The sequence below is a fragment of the Mizuhopecten yessoensis genome, unplaced genomic scaffold (assembly GCF_002113885.1).
Source record: "Mizuhopecten yessoensis strain PY_sf001 unplaced genomic scaffold, ASM211388v2 scaffold10939, whole genome shotgun sequence".
Taxonomy (NCBI): Eukaryota; Metazoa; Mollusca; class Bivalvia; order Pectinida; family Pectinidae; genus Mizuhopecten; species Mizuhopecten yessoensis.
Genome location: NW_018408797.1, coordinates 94,309 through 113,649, shown reverse-complemented (window position 1 = coordinate 113,649; position 19,341 = coordinate 94,309). Strand labels below are relative to the sequence as shown.

At 34.0% G+C, this 19,341-nt stretch overlaps 1 protein-coding gene across 4 annotated transcripts in view; it reads left to right on the top strand.

Moving 5' to 3' along the window:
* Window positions 1–548: 548 nt before the first annotated feature.
* The window catches only part of LOC110463891 (aggrecan core protein-like), a 36,434-nt gene continuing 17,641 nt past the window's right edge, over window positions 549–19,341 (top strand). Inside the window, exons 1-5 of one of the 4 annotated variants that reach the window (XM_021518813.1) lie at window positions 549–909; window positions 9,680–10,876; window positions 11,230–11,691; window positions 13,872–14,069; window positions 14,955–15,212. In XM_021518813.1, the coding sequence (XP_021374488.1) occupies window positions 708–909; window positions 9,680–10,876; window positions 11,230–11,691; window positions 13,872–14,069; window positions 14,955–15,212 (2,317 nt within the window). In that variant the 5' untranslated portion in view covers window positions 549–707. Of the gene's footprint in view, window positions 910–9,679; window positions 10,988–11,226; window positions 11,692–13,871; window positions 14,070–14,954; window positions 15,213–19,341 lie in introns of all 4 variants that reach the window. The other 3 variants (XM_021518812.1, XM_021518811.1, XM_021518810.1) reach the window with 3 other exon arrangements.

Here is a 19,341-nt window from a genome sequence, read left to right as displayed (position 1 = left end):
CATGTTTCATGTGAATAAGATGGGTTCATTAAGACGCCACGTCTTTTTATTAACTACTGTTTACATTAAAACTGTTTGTCAAAAACAGTAACCTCAGCCAAGAGCACTTTCAAACGATTTAACAAAATATTAATTCTGATGTATTTGAAATAAAGCTAAAGTGTACACTACTTTTTTAAACATTAAGATGACATATTAGATATCACCACTTAATTTCAACAATGTTGGAATTTAATTCCTCAATATCCTTTTGGAAATTTCCAGCTTCGGTATATGCATTAAGGTCATACAAATTTTACAAAACTTACGCATTTATCAAGCATAAATACAATGATATGTAAATACAGGTTCACTGATATACAAACGTTATTTAACAGGTAGCATGTTTAACGTTAATACAACTCGCGTCAGCCCATGTCTCCTGCGTATATTGATTGTTTCAGTGGTAATGGGGCGTTAAAAAGTGTCAATCATTTCCACGCTCTCTGCTCTGACGTCTTATATCAGTTTCGCATGGCCTGGTCAGGGGATTTATTAAGCCATCCCGTCTTATGTCAAGCACAGTTTCGGCCTGAGATAAAGTGATGGTTAAGAAGAGCTAAATATCACAGGAGGACGTTTTTCGGCTCGTGTCTACAATAATATCTTATTGAGTGTTGGCTTAATCTATTTCGTTTTCTTCGACTTCGATCAAGACATTATATAAAATGATCGAAACATTCTTAAATCTTTTTCTGTGTTACTCCTCACTACAATGTAACAGGATTCCGTACTATTCCCCGAAGAGCTATGTGGAGAGCACAGTGATTGGCAACAGTAGACAGTATACTTTCAGATTTTGTAATGACACCGTAGAGTTGCCAAAAGTTTATCTCAATGACGTGTGCCGATGTGTTCCTGAAAGATTTTGTAAGTATATATAAAAAATTAATGGTACTTTCTTTCCAGATGAAGAATACACTGTAAACTATTTACTCTGACAACCACTATAGGTGTTTTCACTCACGAATAATTGCATAAGAATGTTATGAGTTTCTAAACAGTTATGGTTTTAAACTGGAATTGAATTTATTGGTCACATTTTTGAATTATGACGGCATGTACAATGCTTTGCGACGTCGTTTTTTCTTTGTGACATCATGATTCATTGCAACTGTTTCCGTCATTAGAAATAGACGAAGTAATTTCCAATGGAAACCTGTTTTTCAGATGAAATATGAACTTTTTAGAAAGAAAGTACCTCCCAACTAATGGTGTTTTGCTATTATCTAAGTCTCATTATTAATTTTTTACATTGTAAAAGCCACTCAGTAAACCTGGTATATTAAAACAATTTGTAAATAAAATACCTCAAGTTAAATAAATATAACTAACTATCGCTCGAAAGGAATCTTCCGTTTTTGTCAAAGCAAGTTTTTTTCCATAATTTTGTGAACTGTATCCTGATAGCATTGTTGTGTCGCATAGGTGTGTTAATGACTTCCTTGGATCATGTAGGAAATGGTGTTCGGAGAACTTGGGAGTATGTTGAGAAATAATGAAATAAAGAATCTATTGTTTTATTATTAATAAAAAAAATATCTCTGTTCATATCCTGTGTATAATAAAATGTAAAAAAAATCAAACTCATTTAAATTCTATTGACAATAACCGTAAAATTTAAAAGTTCCAGTTTCAATCATTTGGTAATAGAGCAAAACTAAACAAAAAACAGACACCATCAACAGCTTAGAAAGTTGGCGAGATAAAACAACAGAAAGACAACACATCAATCACGAAGAAAACATTAATATCCAGGTGGTAAATCTGATAAAAAAAAAGTGTAGCGTATCAGTTAGATTGCGTGTAGGATAACTAATGTCCAGATAGCTGACTTAACACCACAACGATAAGGCTACACTTACGGTGTGGAGGAATACCCCTGTTTCTAGATAGCTGCAGAGGCGTGGAGATAACAGACATTGGGTGTGGAGGGAAACATTCATTATAAACAATATCTAAATATCACAACGGTAAGACTACACTAAGTTTTGGAGGGGGGAAAAGGGTGTGGAGGGAAACTTTAATGTATTTATACCTGAAACACAACTGTTAGACCACACTTAAGTAGGGATTGGACCATTAATGTATTAATAAGACCTGGATATCACAACTGTAAGACCACACCTCCGTGGCTTCTTGTTTCGACGACGTTTGGTCTCTCACTTCACGAGACATCCAAATCTGACACCGAATTTTACATTTTTCGTTCGAATTTTTCAAAACTGCAATTAAGATATAAGGATTTACAGTCGTTTTATACGGACGGTTCGAAAGATGATCATTAAATTGCCACGGCAATTGTAACGAAAGATGCTACAGTTGGATGCCGACTGCCCAATGATGCGTCAATATTTTCAGCAGAAGCCCATGCTATCTATTTCGGCAATGAGCACATTAAATCAAATGGTGTACCACCGTCAGTTATGTTATCTATTCTGATTCTCTATCTGTTCTACAAAGCTTTCGCAACAAATCTTTAAAGAATATCGCCGTTCGAAAAATCTTAACATTATTACATAATATTACCTCAACATGTCAAATAACCTTTCGCTGGGTTCCCGGACATGCGGGAATACCAGGTAATGAAAAGGCAGATCGTGTCGCGAAAGCATCACTATTACTACCACCTTAAGATTTCAAACTTCATTTTACTGATTTTATATCACTAATTACAACATTCATAAGATCACAGTGGCAAAATAATTGGAATCAATGCGTAGATAACAAGTAACATTCTATTAAACCTGAATTCGGTGAATGGCATCCTAGTTAAACTGAGAGTCGCCGAGACGAGGTTGTCCTTGCCCGTCTCCTGATGGGTTATTCATATATTTCACATTGTTATTTACTAAAACGTGATGTCCAGCCTCAATGAATAGCGTGGCAGGGACCATTTACAGTTAAACACTTCTTATTAGATTGTGTCGACTTTAAGTCAACTCGAGAAAACAAATTATGATAACATTACATGTCTTAAATCTCTTTTCGAAAACATAACTGTCTCTTCCATTTCAGGCTATCTGAAAGTTTTCGACCATTTGTTGGACCTAATGACGAATCCTGTGTTGATGGGTCGTTCAGCATTTATAATAATTATTATTATGTAGGGATACCATTAATATATTAACAATACCTAGATAACACAACGGTAAGACTACACATATGTAAGGAGTGAAACAATAATGTTTTAACAATACCTAGATAACACAACGGTAACACCGAACTTATGTAGGGATTGAAACATTAATTTATTAATAATTCCAAGATAACTCCACTATAAGACCAAACGTATATAGGGAGTGACACATGAAGGTATTAACCATACCTAGATAACACAACTGTAAGACCACACTTATGTAGGATTTAAAACGTTAATGTATTAATAATACCTAGATAACACAGTAACTGTAAGATTAATTTATTAATAAATCCTAGATAACACAACTGTAGGACCAAACTTATGTAGGGAGTGACACATGAATGTATTTACCATACTAGATAACACAACTTTAGGACCAAATTTGTAAAGGGAGTGACACATGAATGTATTAACCATACTAGATAAAACAACTTTAGGAGCAAACTTGTATAGGGAGTGACACATGAATGTATTAACCATACTAGATAACACAATTGTAAGACCAAACTTATGTAGGGAGTGACACATGAATGAATTAACCATACTAGATAACACAACTTTAGGAGCAAACTTGTATAGGGAGTGACACATGAATGTATTAACCATACTAGATGACACAATTGTAAGACCAAACTTATGTAGGGAGTGACACATGAATGAATTAACCATACTAGATAACACAACTTTAGGAGCAAACTTGTATAGGGAGTGACACATGAATGTATTAACCATACTAGATAACACAATTGTAAGACCAAACTTATGTAGGGATTGAAACGTTAATGTAATAATAATACCTTGATAACACAACGGTAAGACCAAACTTATATAGGGAAAAATAAGTGTATGAACAATACCTAGATAACACAACTGTTAGCCCACACGTATGTGGGGATTGAACCATTAGTGCATTAACAATACCTAGAAAACACAACGGTAAGACCAAACTTATATAGGGAAACATAAGTGTATAAACAATACCTAGATAACACAACTGTTAGCCCACACGTATGTAAGGGTTTGAACCATTAGTGCACTAACAATACCTAGAAAACACAACGGTAAGACCAAACTTATATAGGGAAACATAAGTGTATAAACAATACCTAGATAACACAACTGTTAGCCAACACGTATGTGGGGATTGAACCATAAGTGCATTAACAATACCTAGAAAACACAACGGTAAGACCAAACTTATATAGGGAAACATAAGTGTATAAACAATACCTAGATAACACAACTGTTAGCCAACACGTATGTAGGGATTGAACCATTAATGCATTAACAATACCTAAATAATACAACTGTTAGACTACACATATGTAGGGAAACATTAGTCTATTAACAATACTTAGACAACACAACGGTTATACTTCATTTAAAGTGAAAAGGGAAACAATAACATATCAATTGAAAAAAAGAGAAACAAATAAATGTGGAACTAGACAGAATCTTTGGATTTTTTACATTTGATATAAAAATATTTAAGTATTTACTAGTGATAGACTCGAACTATAAATCAAATGTACAAGGTGACAAGTCGTATCAGTGATTATATGACAGGTGTCATGTCATTGATATTAACTTTACTCAGCTGTTTATATATTGATTACTGTTCGTGGTTTTATAATCCTGTAGAGCTATCAATGTCAATGCTAATTTGTATCTAATGTATACCTGATTCGTAGAATGGAATTCATGATAAAACATTGATGATGACAAATCTGTCAAACAAAATCTGTGTTAGGATTACTATTCATTGGTAGACAGTTGACCTTATTACGTGAAAGTATATTTAGTTCACCCTTTTGATCGATCGTCATTTCAGGTTCAATAAATATGAGTGCGTTCATTGATTCACACCTGGATAATACTTTTTACACCATTTTTTTTTAAATCTTAAGGGCAAAAGCTCGCCGTTTAATAAAGGAAAGCAAACGAAACACTTGGCGAGAATATGTTTCTAAACTCTTCCCAAAACAACTCCAAAAAAAGGATTGGAACATGATAAGGACAATTATTGGAAAGAGGACCACCGTAGCCTCCTCACTGCTTATTTCAGTTAAAAAAATAAAATCGGCTAAACATGAAAATTGTCAATGAACTTGCAAGTACATTTGCAAGAAACTAGTCGGTCATTAATCATTCAACTAAATTTTAAAACATAAGACCAACAAGAAAAAAACTAAACTAAATTTCAAATCCAATAATACAGAAGATTATAACCAACCTTTTTCGATAACTGAACTACACGAGTCTTTCGGAAAGTCGCACGACACTGCAACTGGACCAGATGAGGTACATTGTCGATTCCTGATACATCTACCAGATATCTCCCTTCAATGTTTGTTTAATTAATTAACCAAATATACGATACTGGCCAAATTTCCGAATCCTGGAAAGAGTCAACGGTGATTCCGATTTAAAAACCAGGAAAAGATGCAACTAATCCTACAAAATATCGTCCTATCTCCCTTACCAGTTGTCTATATAAAACTCTGGAGAGAATGACCAACTCAAGACTTATGTGTAACTTGGAATCCAACAGATTCCCTCCCCTTTACAAATCGGTTTGTGACATAAAGGAGCACAACCGATCATCTAGTTAGACTTGAAACTCACATCCGTGATCGTTCTGCAAAAAAGGAGCATTTATTGGCTATCTTTTTTATCTAGAAAAAAAAGATACCACATGGCAGTACGGTATCATGAAAGATCTCCATCAAGCTGGAATGCGAGGAAATCTTCCCAGTTTTGTAGCAAACTTCCTGTCGCATAGACACTTTAAAGTCCGTGTATGTACCATTTTTTCCGCCATGACCAAGCAGGAAATTGGTTTACCCCAAGGGAGTATTCTTTCTGTCACATCTTTCGGATTAAGTTTCAATAGCATAGATAAATGTCTAGGGCCGTCAACCGAAGGATCTCTTTTTGTCGATGATTTCTTAATTTGTTATCGATCAAAACATATCCACACTATAGAGAGGCAACTGCAGCTGTGTCTAAACAAACTTCAGACATGGGCAATTGAAAATGGCTTTAGAGAAATAAAAAAACTCTCTAAATCATGCACTTCTGCAAACTCCGAACATTACACAATGACCCCTGTTTAAGTTTGTCTTTTTTGCCTCATATCAAATATATAAAAGATAAATGCTCAGAAGCAAAGCTTGACTGTGGTTCCATTATATATTGGTCAGCTGGCAAGTCATATCTGCAGATGCTTTATCCAGTTTATCATCAGGGGCTTCGTCTCGTTTGAGGTGCTTTTCGCACATCACCAGCCGCAAGCCTCTGCGTTGAAGCAAATGAGCCTACACTCAGTGATAGAAAAACAAAATTATATCTACAGTTTGCTTACCAGTTAAAATCAATTCCAGAAAACCCAGCTTTCCCGTGGGTGTTTCATCCAAAGTATACAAGCTTTTCAAACGAAATGAAAATTGATCCCGTCTTTTGGAATAAGACTTCAAAAACTACTGGAAAATTCGGATTTAGACATATCATTAATCGAAATTGCTATACCAGATATTCCACCATGGACAATACGACTGCATGAAGTAAATTTAGAATAACACAATAATGAAAAATCTCGCACCCTCCCGTTTCAGTTCAAGAGCGCGTTTTCCGAGTTCATCTCGGGATTTCCTTTACTTAAACTGTTATATACGGACGGTTCTAAACTCGAATAAAATAGTTACAGCAGCATGTGTTGTTGGCGACGTACTATACCTTTTTCTGCCGATTACCAAATAATGCATTTATTTTTACAGCTGAAGCGACGTCCGTTGGTCTAGCTTTGGATGAAATTGAAAATAATAAAATTAACAAAGCAATAATTTGTTATGACTCTTTGTCACTATTAGTATTAAAAATCGGAATTTGAAAAATATTCTCATACAAAACATCGCCCTTCGCATTAACAGAATTTTATTGTTTTGCCACCCGATCTTGATTTGGATACCAGGTCATGTCGGAATAAACGGAAATGAGAAGGTAGATAAAGCTGCTAAAGCAGCCCTTAACCTACAACCGAAAGTTACTAAACTGCCTTTTTCTGATTTTAAACCTTCTATAACAAATTTTAGTAAAACGAATTGGCAAAATAAATGGTCTGAAGAATTAAACAACAAGTTATTTGCAATTCAACCAAATGTGGGTTCATGTGCAACAAGCAGAGCAGACCGCAGAGAGAAAATTGTCCTCTCGCAACTGCGCAGAGGCCATACCTACATTACACATGGTTACATTTTGTGTAAGGAAGACTATCCTTATTGTAATGCATGCGATCAACCATTTACAGTCAAACACTTTATGATTGAATGCGCTGATTTCAAGAAAATGCGTGACAGATTGTATGATGTACCGTCTATGAAAAGATTATTCGACACAGTTTCTGGGCCATTAATATTTGACTATTTACACTCATTTGATCTTTACAATAAAATATGATATATTGTGCAGTCAATTTGTTCGATATTGATGTGTTTATTTTCGTGAATGGCTGTTTTTGCAGTATTGTTGGCCCTTAATGACTTGCATTGTCGATGGGCCGTTAAACAAAAACAAAAACATACTTGTATATGGCAGCTGTTTGGATAATGCTAATATGATTGTTTACATAAAAGTATTTTTTTGAAATTATCAACGGAATTACTAATTGTTATGCTCTATGATTTAAAGCCACTGTAATTATCGATCCTGTTGATATTTATTAGTATCACATTTGTTTGTGTGACATAAAAAAGTGATGACGCTGACGTCAATTTTATTTGACTTCCCTGCACGAGATACATTGCCCTTAAGTCACGTTAAAATGTAGTGCATGCTTACTTTTCAGATAAATGATATGTTTTGAACTTAAATTATAAATCAACGATCAAGTACTAATTAAATCACCAATGATTATTATTTCTGCTGATGTATTGTTGATATACACAATAACACATGTAAATGGAAAATACAGATATTAAAATGTTCTTGTGTGTGATGGTGCTACTATATGAAAGATCGTAATGTGTATTCTGTCAAGATATTGGCATTTTGTGCTAAATTGTAACTAAATGCTCGTATCAGATGTGCCTTATTTTGTTTGAAGTGATATTTGCTAATTATCAATTGAGGTTAGTTATTATAAAGATTATTTAGGCTGAAATGTATTTAGGGTTCAGCTTATTTTGGATTCTGCTGATATAGGATTGCGATTATTTAGGTTTGAACTTGCATTGAGCTGGTTATGTTAAAGCCTATTATTTATGAACAATATTACAAAAATCAAAGCTTACATAAATCAGCAAAGCCAAGTCTTATTGTTGTCTTAAAGAGTTGAAAAAGAAGGGAATAGTAGAAGTGCATTAAGAGGGAAAAAAGAAAATATGAGATATAAGAGGATAGTTAAGAGAATCAATGAGTTTTTTCCATTTCCTTCAGGTGTTTTGAAATATTCAAAATATTTAAAGTGGAATACCAACAGGTTTAAAAAAAATACCGACAGATTTTTCGGAATACCATCAGAATTACATAGGATTACTAGCAGGTCTAGAATGGAAACACGAACAGATTTAAATAGATTTTTTATAGATTAACATATAGTGATACCAAAACATTAAAATAGTAATATCAACAGTTTAAAAATAAAAAATATCAAAAGGTTAAAATAAAAATATCAACAGGATAAAATAGGATTACCGAGAGGTCTTAATGAAAATACTGACAAATTTAAATAGTAGTCATACTCTTACAGGTTTAGATAGGAGTCATACTCTTACAGGTTTAGGCAGATTCAAATGGGAATATCCACATGTTTGGATAGAAATACCGACAGGTTGAAAAAGGACTACCGACATGTTTAAGGTAATAGGTTTGTGTCACCATTTCTCAGTAGAATTTCTTAAAATTTTGTAGTTATATTGCTTTGAAGTAAAGGAAATTTTCTGCCACAAACAAAATATAGGTTGTCAGAATTTTAAGGATTTCAAATGGAAACCTCTCCCGTCATGTCAATATCGTGGCATACATATTACTCAGCTGGTGTCCTCCGTCGTCTCTGTTTCAAGTTTTTCTTGGTAATGTTATGATGAGATAATTATGTCGCCATGATCACTTAATCTATTTATCCTGATATTTATCATGATCGCGAGATGCTATCTCTACTAAGACTAACTAGTAAGAGAATCCCGAAAGTATTTTTTTCACTTCATTTGTGACATGGATAGAATAATAGGCCAATTATCAACCCCGCGATTTAGTTGTCACGTTAGTTTGGATTATTCACTTTCACCTATCTATGTCTTTGACCATAATCTCAGTTTTTAAACAGCTTCTTTTTGGTAAATAAGTTTTTTCTAAATCATAAAAACTTATGCAGATTGTTGTTTTTGTTTCTTTGGTAATACAATACTTTTGACTGTAACAAAATATTCGCCCTCATTAAAGTTATATAATTTCAGTCACCGAGAATACCACTTCTTTAATTTTTTATTTTTATTTTTTTAGACTCAATTTTTATGGTCATCAAAGATGAAATACGAAAAGGGCGATTTAATGGATTCAAAATGGATTGCACACAGGTGTTCAATACAACAGATGACAGTAGTACAACACCCCAGAATGCTGCACCTAGCAAAATCTCTACGGCTTTGGCACAACTTCTTCGTCTCCGAGGGGTTAGTCCTTTACAGATAGCTAGGATACAGGCAACTGGTTTATCTGAAGCAGAGCTGGAGGGCTTACGGGCTAGAAGAAAATTAACAATGGCTGAGATTGCATTTATGCAAACAAGAGGTGTGCCGATACAGCAGATCAATGCCTTCCAACGTATGGGTCTTTTGCCATCAGAAATCAGAGCATTACGTGCAAGAGGACGACTTCCTCGTGTCAGTCCTGGCATACCTAGAACTCCTTTTCTAGCAAGGGCCAATACTTCACCTCCTGGCAGCCTGCCTCAGGTAACGCCTATTCGTCCTTTGTCTTTCCCTAGAGTCGTTCCACCTAGAATAGGTAGAGGTGTCGCACCCCGTGGGACTGGTAGACGAATCATTGGTACACCCATTGTCACACCTATCAGACCACTCGGTGTACGGGGCTCTCAAGGTATCGTTCCTCAAGCTGTCAGGCGTATCACAAAATTCCAAGAACTCCAACTCCTTTCCCGACAATTATCACCATTACAGCTTGTTCTACTTGTACGGGGAATGACAAAGGAAGGCCTTGTGAGTTTAGCAACAGAAATGACTGCTAACCAGTTTGCTGCAATGTGGAAAGTTCTAACAAAAGCCCAAAAGCAACAACTGCTTCCTAGTTTGACTTCGCAGATGAGAGACCGCCTTACCTCAACACAAACATCCCAAGAAAGTCTTCGTGCTTTCCAAAATCAACTTACCCCTAGCCAGATAATGCAACTTTCACCAGAACAGATACAACGTCTTGGAGCTGTTCTTGCCTCCATGGATGGTGACAAGTCACAATTGCCTAAAGGTCTTTTGCCCTCTTCAAATGGAGATACAACCCCTGGAACAGGACTTCACTTCAGACAAATAAATCCTACTACTACAGTAATCAGAACAGGTCCGAGTACGACTGATAATACAGTTTTTAGTGGTGAGGGTCCCAGTGCACCTGCAATAGGAACCATTGTGATCCCTGGAGATAATGTGGTTGGCGGGGACGGATCAGTACCCTCAACAGGTACAGGTACGTTGACACCTGTTAACAATGATAGTGGGGCGGAGAAGATGATCCGTTTTGATGTTGTTCCTACAGAAGCTGGGGATTCACAGTTCAATAAAGGCAACATAGTCGAAGGTAACAATTTTAAAGTTAGCACTAGTCCCTTAGTTAAAATGAAACAGTTACTAACGCATAACAAATACGAATATGTTGTATATTTACTGACTAAAGCATTAACTGCAAATAATTTTATTCCTAATGATGAACGGTAGAATAGTTTTAAAACGTACTTATTTCTTTTATAAACAACACATTGAAAATTTCTTTTATAAATAACACAATGAAATGAGTATGTCTTGATTCTATATTGCCAGTAGGAATGTCTCCCATCGACACATCTGGAACTGTTGTTGATATTGGCGACCAGAATGTACCTAATCCACCATCACCCGACTTGCAGCTCACTTCTGGCAGCCTCGTTATCGATAGTCCGACCGTCGATGCCTTATACCAAGCAAGTGTTGGCGGGTCAATAGCAGGAACGTCTGAGTCAGGTTCTTCAAACACAGCCATGACTGGAGACACTGGAAATACATACGCGGATGGCAAGACACCTGATGCTGGAATGGATACAATTAGTCCGACCGTCGATGCCTCATACCAAGCAAGTGCTGGCGGGTCAATAGTAGGAACATCTGAGTCAGGTTCTTCAAACACAGCCATGACTGGAGACACTGGAAATACATACGCTGATGGCATATCACCTGATGCTGGAATGGATACAACCAACATTATTCCCAACTACAAACGCTTTCCAGAAACAGAAATGTTTTCATCTGGTAGGTACAAATAATATAAAAATGAAAAAATGTAAAGTCGACAGAGGATGTGTTTCATAGCGTGGAAGGATCTTAAAATCCTGATAAAACTGTAAATATTATCAGATATGTATTTTTGGATCTATATGAGTCGTGCTTCTACCTCCTCTGTTTTCGTATTGATGAGTTAGCTATCCAACAAAAGTCCGACAAGATGTTCCAACTGGTTTTTCGAGAGTTCATGAAGAACTGTTTGCGAAATATTACCTAGTTTAATGAGTGCGTTAATAACAACCTCCGTCGTCAAACAAGTCTTTCATCGACACAGATCATCGCGCGCTGTACGACTGCAAGCCATTGCTTTTGTCTAAGTTGTCAAGGCAATCATTGCAAACGAATTGTGTGCACGCGATCTTTACTAACTTTTGTTTAATACTGAAGCGTGCAAAAATACATCGGGTATGTTAAAAATCGAAAGGAAATCGCTTTTGAAACACCATATGGAAATGCTATGTTATCGCGTTCAGTTCCTTTTCTTACTTTCGATGTCTTTAGATAAAAAGGTCAGGAATTGTTATTTAGCGTGATAGTTATGCAAAGACCTCAGGACGTCTTCGACGGTGCCTTCTATTAGTGCCTATCTTCGACGACACATGTCGCGATATGCTCCCGTTTTATTTCAAAGAGTCTGTCGTTTGGACCATAATAAATTTGTCCTTTTCAGTGACACGTATTAAATACCTTTTATAAGGGCATTGTATAATTTTGATATTCTATTACTTTTTTCCATAGAAAACATTTCATTACAGTTTATTTCATCTCTAGGAAAATAATTAAAAATAACGTATCACTGAAGCTCCTTTTATGAATTATTTTGTTTGTTTAATTTTCAGATTAAACTTATTGTAAAGCGTTTAATACACAATAGCATGTTGTATTTTCAAAATTAAATCTCATTAACCACATTTTATCTTTCACATTCCAAGAAATGAGATCGAAACTGATTTTCTCCCATGAGTTATGCTGGTTAGTATATATTTAAATGTTGGGATGTGATAGGGACCACCGGACGGGGTCGACAGGGCTTATCTGATACAGTTTTTAAAAATAATTATGTTACAGCATGATAAAACTTATCATAAATGTTAAGAGTATTAATTTGATCATGTTTAAAATGCCAGATAAAACCAAATCATAGGCAAATCAAAGTATACAGTGTAGAGTAAATAGTTTGTATTAAAAAGTAGACATTTAAATTGCATTGTACTATTGTGTATGAATGTGATTACTTTGCTTATGTTATGTATAAAGTCATTGAGTGAAATGTAAAATAAAATGAATGTTGCCATTGTAGCAGGAACGAAATGGGCTCAGTTTTGTATTGTTTCATTCCACATAAATTTATAGGGACACCATTGTGAAGCCTGCCGATTCAGGATAAAAAATATAGACAAAGAAAACATTCATGCCGCCAATCCTCCAGTGTAATGGACACTTTGATTACATTCTGCAATAGTAGATTGATTTAATTTAAATGCATCGTGTGTATAAATCGACTTAGATAAACTAGTACCTTGACGTTTATTTAAGTTAGAATTAGTTAAGGGATTTGCGCATTAGGACACACTGACTACTTGCACCGTCGATGGTACATTGATTTATTGTATAGTTCCAATGGTATAATTTCACCATGTATTATTAAAACTGAAATACAATATTCATTAAACCTCGTCTATATAACGGCTTTTATTATTGGAGTCCATTGATAATATGAATAGAAATAATAATTTCTCTCTCACAATCTCTCGTGATATTTCCTTCTTAAGAACCTTTCTAAAACGTACGTAAGAGGTGCATATATATGTATCTCAGAAGCAGACCAAAACAGTTTGAATGGTGCCTTATAATCTTCATTGTTATATTATAGTTTTATTTCAGTATAACAATATTTGTATTGCCCTTGATTTTTTCCTTCCCACAAGGACAATAAATGATTTATATACACAATTGGTCAGAAATTTCTAGAGAGCTATCATAATATTATTATTAATAGGTTTTAAACAATATTTAGTATTCATGACGTCTTGAGTTTCGTTTTTGTTTTTTAAGTCTCATGTGTGTTTCCGTGCCGTCATCTTTAGGTTTAGATTTTGCCGTTATGGGATAAACTTTTGAAATAATTATACAAATCATTGTTACAGGTATGTGTTCAGCTTGTGAAAATTCTGCCGGAGAACTGCCTTGTTACCTGCCTCATCCTGGGTATTGTAACAAGTTTATACAATGTGTCCCAGCTTCTGGCTCCGAACTCCGTCCACAAACAATGAACTGCTATGATTTCTTGTTCTGGGATCAAGGCATTCGGAGCTGTATTCCAACCAGCGAACACTGTACAATGCGTAAGTCACTTCAATCTTCACATTAACAACTTTCAATATATTACGATAGGTATTGCTCTATACCGTTTTAGGTTCCTGTCGTCTGTACTGCTGAAACTACCATACATGGTTACCAAACAAAGCTCGTAGAGCCATTTCTGTTGGACATGTCAGTCAATGCGTATGTTGCAATATCAAACCTTGATATTGAAAATTTATAGTTCACATTCTTCCGGTGAGAAAACAAAAATAAAAAGTTATTACGCAACTATTATTAATGATTTTAATTTTGACATTATTGCCATAAAATCCCTATAACAAAACAGCTTCACGACTCGTAAACATCGTACTTGTGAGGAAATATTTCGCATGATTAAACATTATAGTACGTTTAAATATAATTCACTCTTTCTTGTATTATATATTGCAAACGCTTCATAAAAACTAGAGAGATATCAACATATTAATAAAAGAGTGATTAAAATATCTCCCTATGAGATTATTATGGCGACCAAAACATTCGCCCCTTGTTTTCATCAACTTGCATGTGTTGTTTTTTTAGAAAATACGTTAGAAAAACTATGAAAATTAATACTCGATTATACATTAACAACAAAGTATTGTAAATTGTAATATTGTAAAACCTGGTAAATCCCTGATAACTTTCAAACGGCAGTGATTTGTCCGGTTTTGATCCCAAAAAAGGACGTATATTGCGACTTTAGTCGGGAATTTCATTCTTTCATCTCTCTTTACTAAGCTTTCACTAACTGCTCTTTCGATTACCCAATTGCCATTTTGCGATTCAATCTAATCTGTTGTTGCTAATTTGTTATTGAACTTTTCTTATCAATCAACTATTATCCACTCAGAATCAATAGAAGTAATGCCTTATAATGATTTCAGCGACCGGGGTGGAGAATCTACCTAAGGAAGGGGTTATTGAGGCGCCTGTTGAGTATGACAGCACACCGCCACAGCAAGCCGTGGAGACTACCACCACAACACCAACTGTCGACCCCTCTACCGAACCACCTCCTGATTATGCACCTTTCGAACGAGTTCAAGCCACTTTAGATATGAGTTTATATCCGGCCCCTCCATCTGGACTTGTATTTCCGGACGGTGCTCCCTCCAATCTCGAATTCCCGGATATCAACACAGGTGTACAATCATAAACGCAGCTGTCTAAAGCACAATGCTTCCTACTCACATGTATAAATGTCATAATTCACGCATAATAATAAGGTGTCATATTATTGTTATATCATAAATCATTCACGTGTATGTATTTAACTTTATTTTGCTTTCTCTAATTAAAAACTTAATGCTTTATGGGATAATAAGTGTACTGATTCAGTAGTTGTATACAAACTTTATATATTTTGTACGTTTCAGGGGGATATTATCATAATGAAACTAACTTGAACTGACTGCAGTGATGTGTTTGCTATATATGTTGCATATATTAATTAAATTGTGACTCAAATTGTACTGCTTTGCTCTGTTTTTATTGATACTGCTTTGGCCGCTTCTGAAATGTCGCTAATAAGAAACGCCACGCACAAATGCACCAGTACACAGCGCATACCACGTTACACAACCAACACAAAGACACATCTAATACAATATAAACTTTTATACCTTTACAAAATGAGACAATTTTGCATATTTGTATTGCATAATAATACATTGGAAGCAAACGTACGTCATAATAGGTTAATTTAAAAAATGCACATTTCTGTGTTAACTCTGTACTTATACCTTGAAGTGAATAATAGCATGAATTCAACATATTTCTTATCAAATTATAACTGCTTTAACTAAACAAAACATAACATTTTGAGAGATAAAATAATGTTTAAATAATAATTGAATAATTATCTAAATTCAAAATATCTATGTTACATAAGTTTATAACAGTAACCAAACAATGATATATACACCTATATTTTTGTGACATAGGTCTACAACAGTGACCAAACAATGATATATACACCTATGTCTTTGTTACATAAGTTTATAACAGTAACCAAACAATGATATATAAACCTATATTTTTGTGACATAGGTCTACAACAGTGACCAAACAATGATATATACACCTATGTCTATGTTACATAAGTTTATAACAGTAACCAAACAATGATATATACACCTATATCTATGTTACATGTACATAGGTCTATAACAGTGACCAAAAAAAGATATACACACCTATATGTGTGTTACATATGTCTATTACAGTCACCAAACAATGAGATACACACCTATATGTATGCTACATAAGTTTATAACAGTAACCAAACAATGATATTGTACATATATGACCCATATGTAAAAGGTAACTCATTAATATATGTATGCTACATATGTCTATAACAGTCACCAAACAATGATATACACACCTATATGTATGCTACATAAGTTTATAACAGTAACCAAACAATGATATTGTACATATATGACCCATATGTAAAAAGTAACTCATTAATATATATATGCTACATAGGTCTATAACAGTGACCCTACAATGTTATATACACGAACATATCGCAGCCTACCAAAATATACACACATACACTACACGCATGCATCTTGCACACAGGGGAGGCCGTCCTTAAATGACCTTAGCTGATAATAGGACGCTAAACAAAATCAAACAAACAAACAAACAGTGACCAAACAATGATATACACCTATATTTATGTTATATTAGTCTATAACAGTGACCCTACATTGATATACATACCTATATTTATGTTACATAGTTCTATTGCAGTGACCAAACAATGATATACACACATCTATTTATGTAACATAGTTCCATTACAGTCACAAAACAATGATATATACACCTATATTTTTGTTACTTATTTCTTTTTCAGTGACAAAACAATAATACACACACAAATTCATGTATGTTACATAGTTATACTACAATGACCCGACAATGATATATACACCTATATTTATGTTACATAGGTCTACAACAGTGACCAAACAATGATATATATACCTATATCTATGTTACATAGGTCTATAACAGTGACCAAACAATGATATATATACCTATATGTATGATACATAGGTCTATAACAGTGACTAAAAAATGATATACACACCTAAATGTATGTTACATAGGTCTACAACAGTCACCAAACAATGATATACACACCTATATGTATGCTACATAAGTTTATGACAGTAACCAAACAATTATATTGTACATATATGACCCATATGTAAAAAGTAACTCATTAATATATGTATGCTACATAAGTTTATAACAGTAACCAAACAATTATATTGTACATATATGACCCATATGTAAAAAGTAACTCATTAATATATATATGCTACATATGTCTATAACAGTGACCCTACAATGTTATATACACGAACTTATCGCAGCCTCCCAAAATTTACACACATACACTACACGCATGCATCTTGCACATAGGGGAGGCCGTCCTTAAATGACCTTAGCTGATAATAGGACGCTAAACAAAATCAAACAAACAAACAGTGACCAAACAATGTTATATACACCTATATTTGTGTTATATTAGTCTATAACAGTGACCAAACAATGATATATACACCTATATATATGTTATATTAGTCTATAAAAGTGACCAAACAATGATATATACACCTATATTTATGTTATATTAGTCTATAACAGTGACCAAACAATGATATATTCACCTATATTTATGTTACATAGGTCTACAACAGTGACCAAACAATGATAAATAGACCTATATTTATGTTACATACGTCTATAACAGTGACCCTACATTGATATACATACCTATATTTATGTAACATAGTTCTATTGCAGTGACCAAACAATGATATACACACATCTATTTATGTAACATAGTTCCATTACAGTGACCAAACAATGATATATACACGAACATATCGCAGCCTCCCAAAATATGCACACATACACTACACACATGCATCTTGCACATAGGGGAGGCCGTCCTTATGTTACATAGGTCTATAACAGTGACCAAACAATGATATATACACCTATATATTATATGCTGCATAAGTCTATAACAGTGTTATATACACCTATATTTATGTTACATAAGTCTATAACAGTGACCGTACATTGATATATACACCTATATTTATGTTACATAAGTCTATAACAGTGACCGTACATTGATATATACACCTATATTTATTTTATATTAGTCTATAACAGTGACCAAATAATGATATATACACCTATATTTATGTTATATTAGTCTATAACAGTGACCGAACAATGATATATTCACCTATATTTATGTTACATAAGTCTATAACAGTGACCCTACATTGATATATACACCTATATTTATGTAACATAGTTCCATTACAGTGACCAAACAATGTTATATACACCTATATTTATGTTATATTAGTCTATAACAGTGACAAAACAATGATATATACACCTATATTTATGTTACATAGGTCTATAACAGTGACCAAACAATGATATATACACCTATATTTATGTTACATAAGTTTATAACAGTGACCCTACATTGATATATACACCTATATTTATGTTATATTAGTCTATAACAGTGACCAAACAATGATATATACACCTATATTTATGTTACATAGGTCTATTACAGTGACAAAACAATGATATATTCACCTATATTTGTGTGACATAGGTCTATAACAGTGACCCTACATTGATATATACACCTATATATTATATCTATATCTATGTTACATAGGTCTATTACAGTGACCAAACAATGATATACCAAACAATGATATATTCACCTATATATTATATGCTGCATAAGTCTATAACAGTGCCCCTACATTGATATACATAACTATATTTATGTTACATAAGTCTATAACAGTGCCCCTACATTGATATACATAACTATATTTATGTTACATAAGTCTACCACAGTGACCCTACAATGATATATACAATTATATTTATGTTACATAAGTCTATAACAGTGACCAAACAATTATATATACACCTATATCTATGTTACATAGTTTTATTGCAGTGACCAAACAATGATATGCACACATGAATTTATGTAACATTGTTCCATTACAGTCACAAAACAATGATATATACACCTATATTTATGTAAAACATAGTTATATTACAGTGACAAAACAATGATATATACACCTATATTTATGTAACATAGTTATATTACCGTAACCTAACAATGATATACCCCCATATATTTATACTACATAGGTCTATAACAGAGATCTAAAAATAATACACACACATATA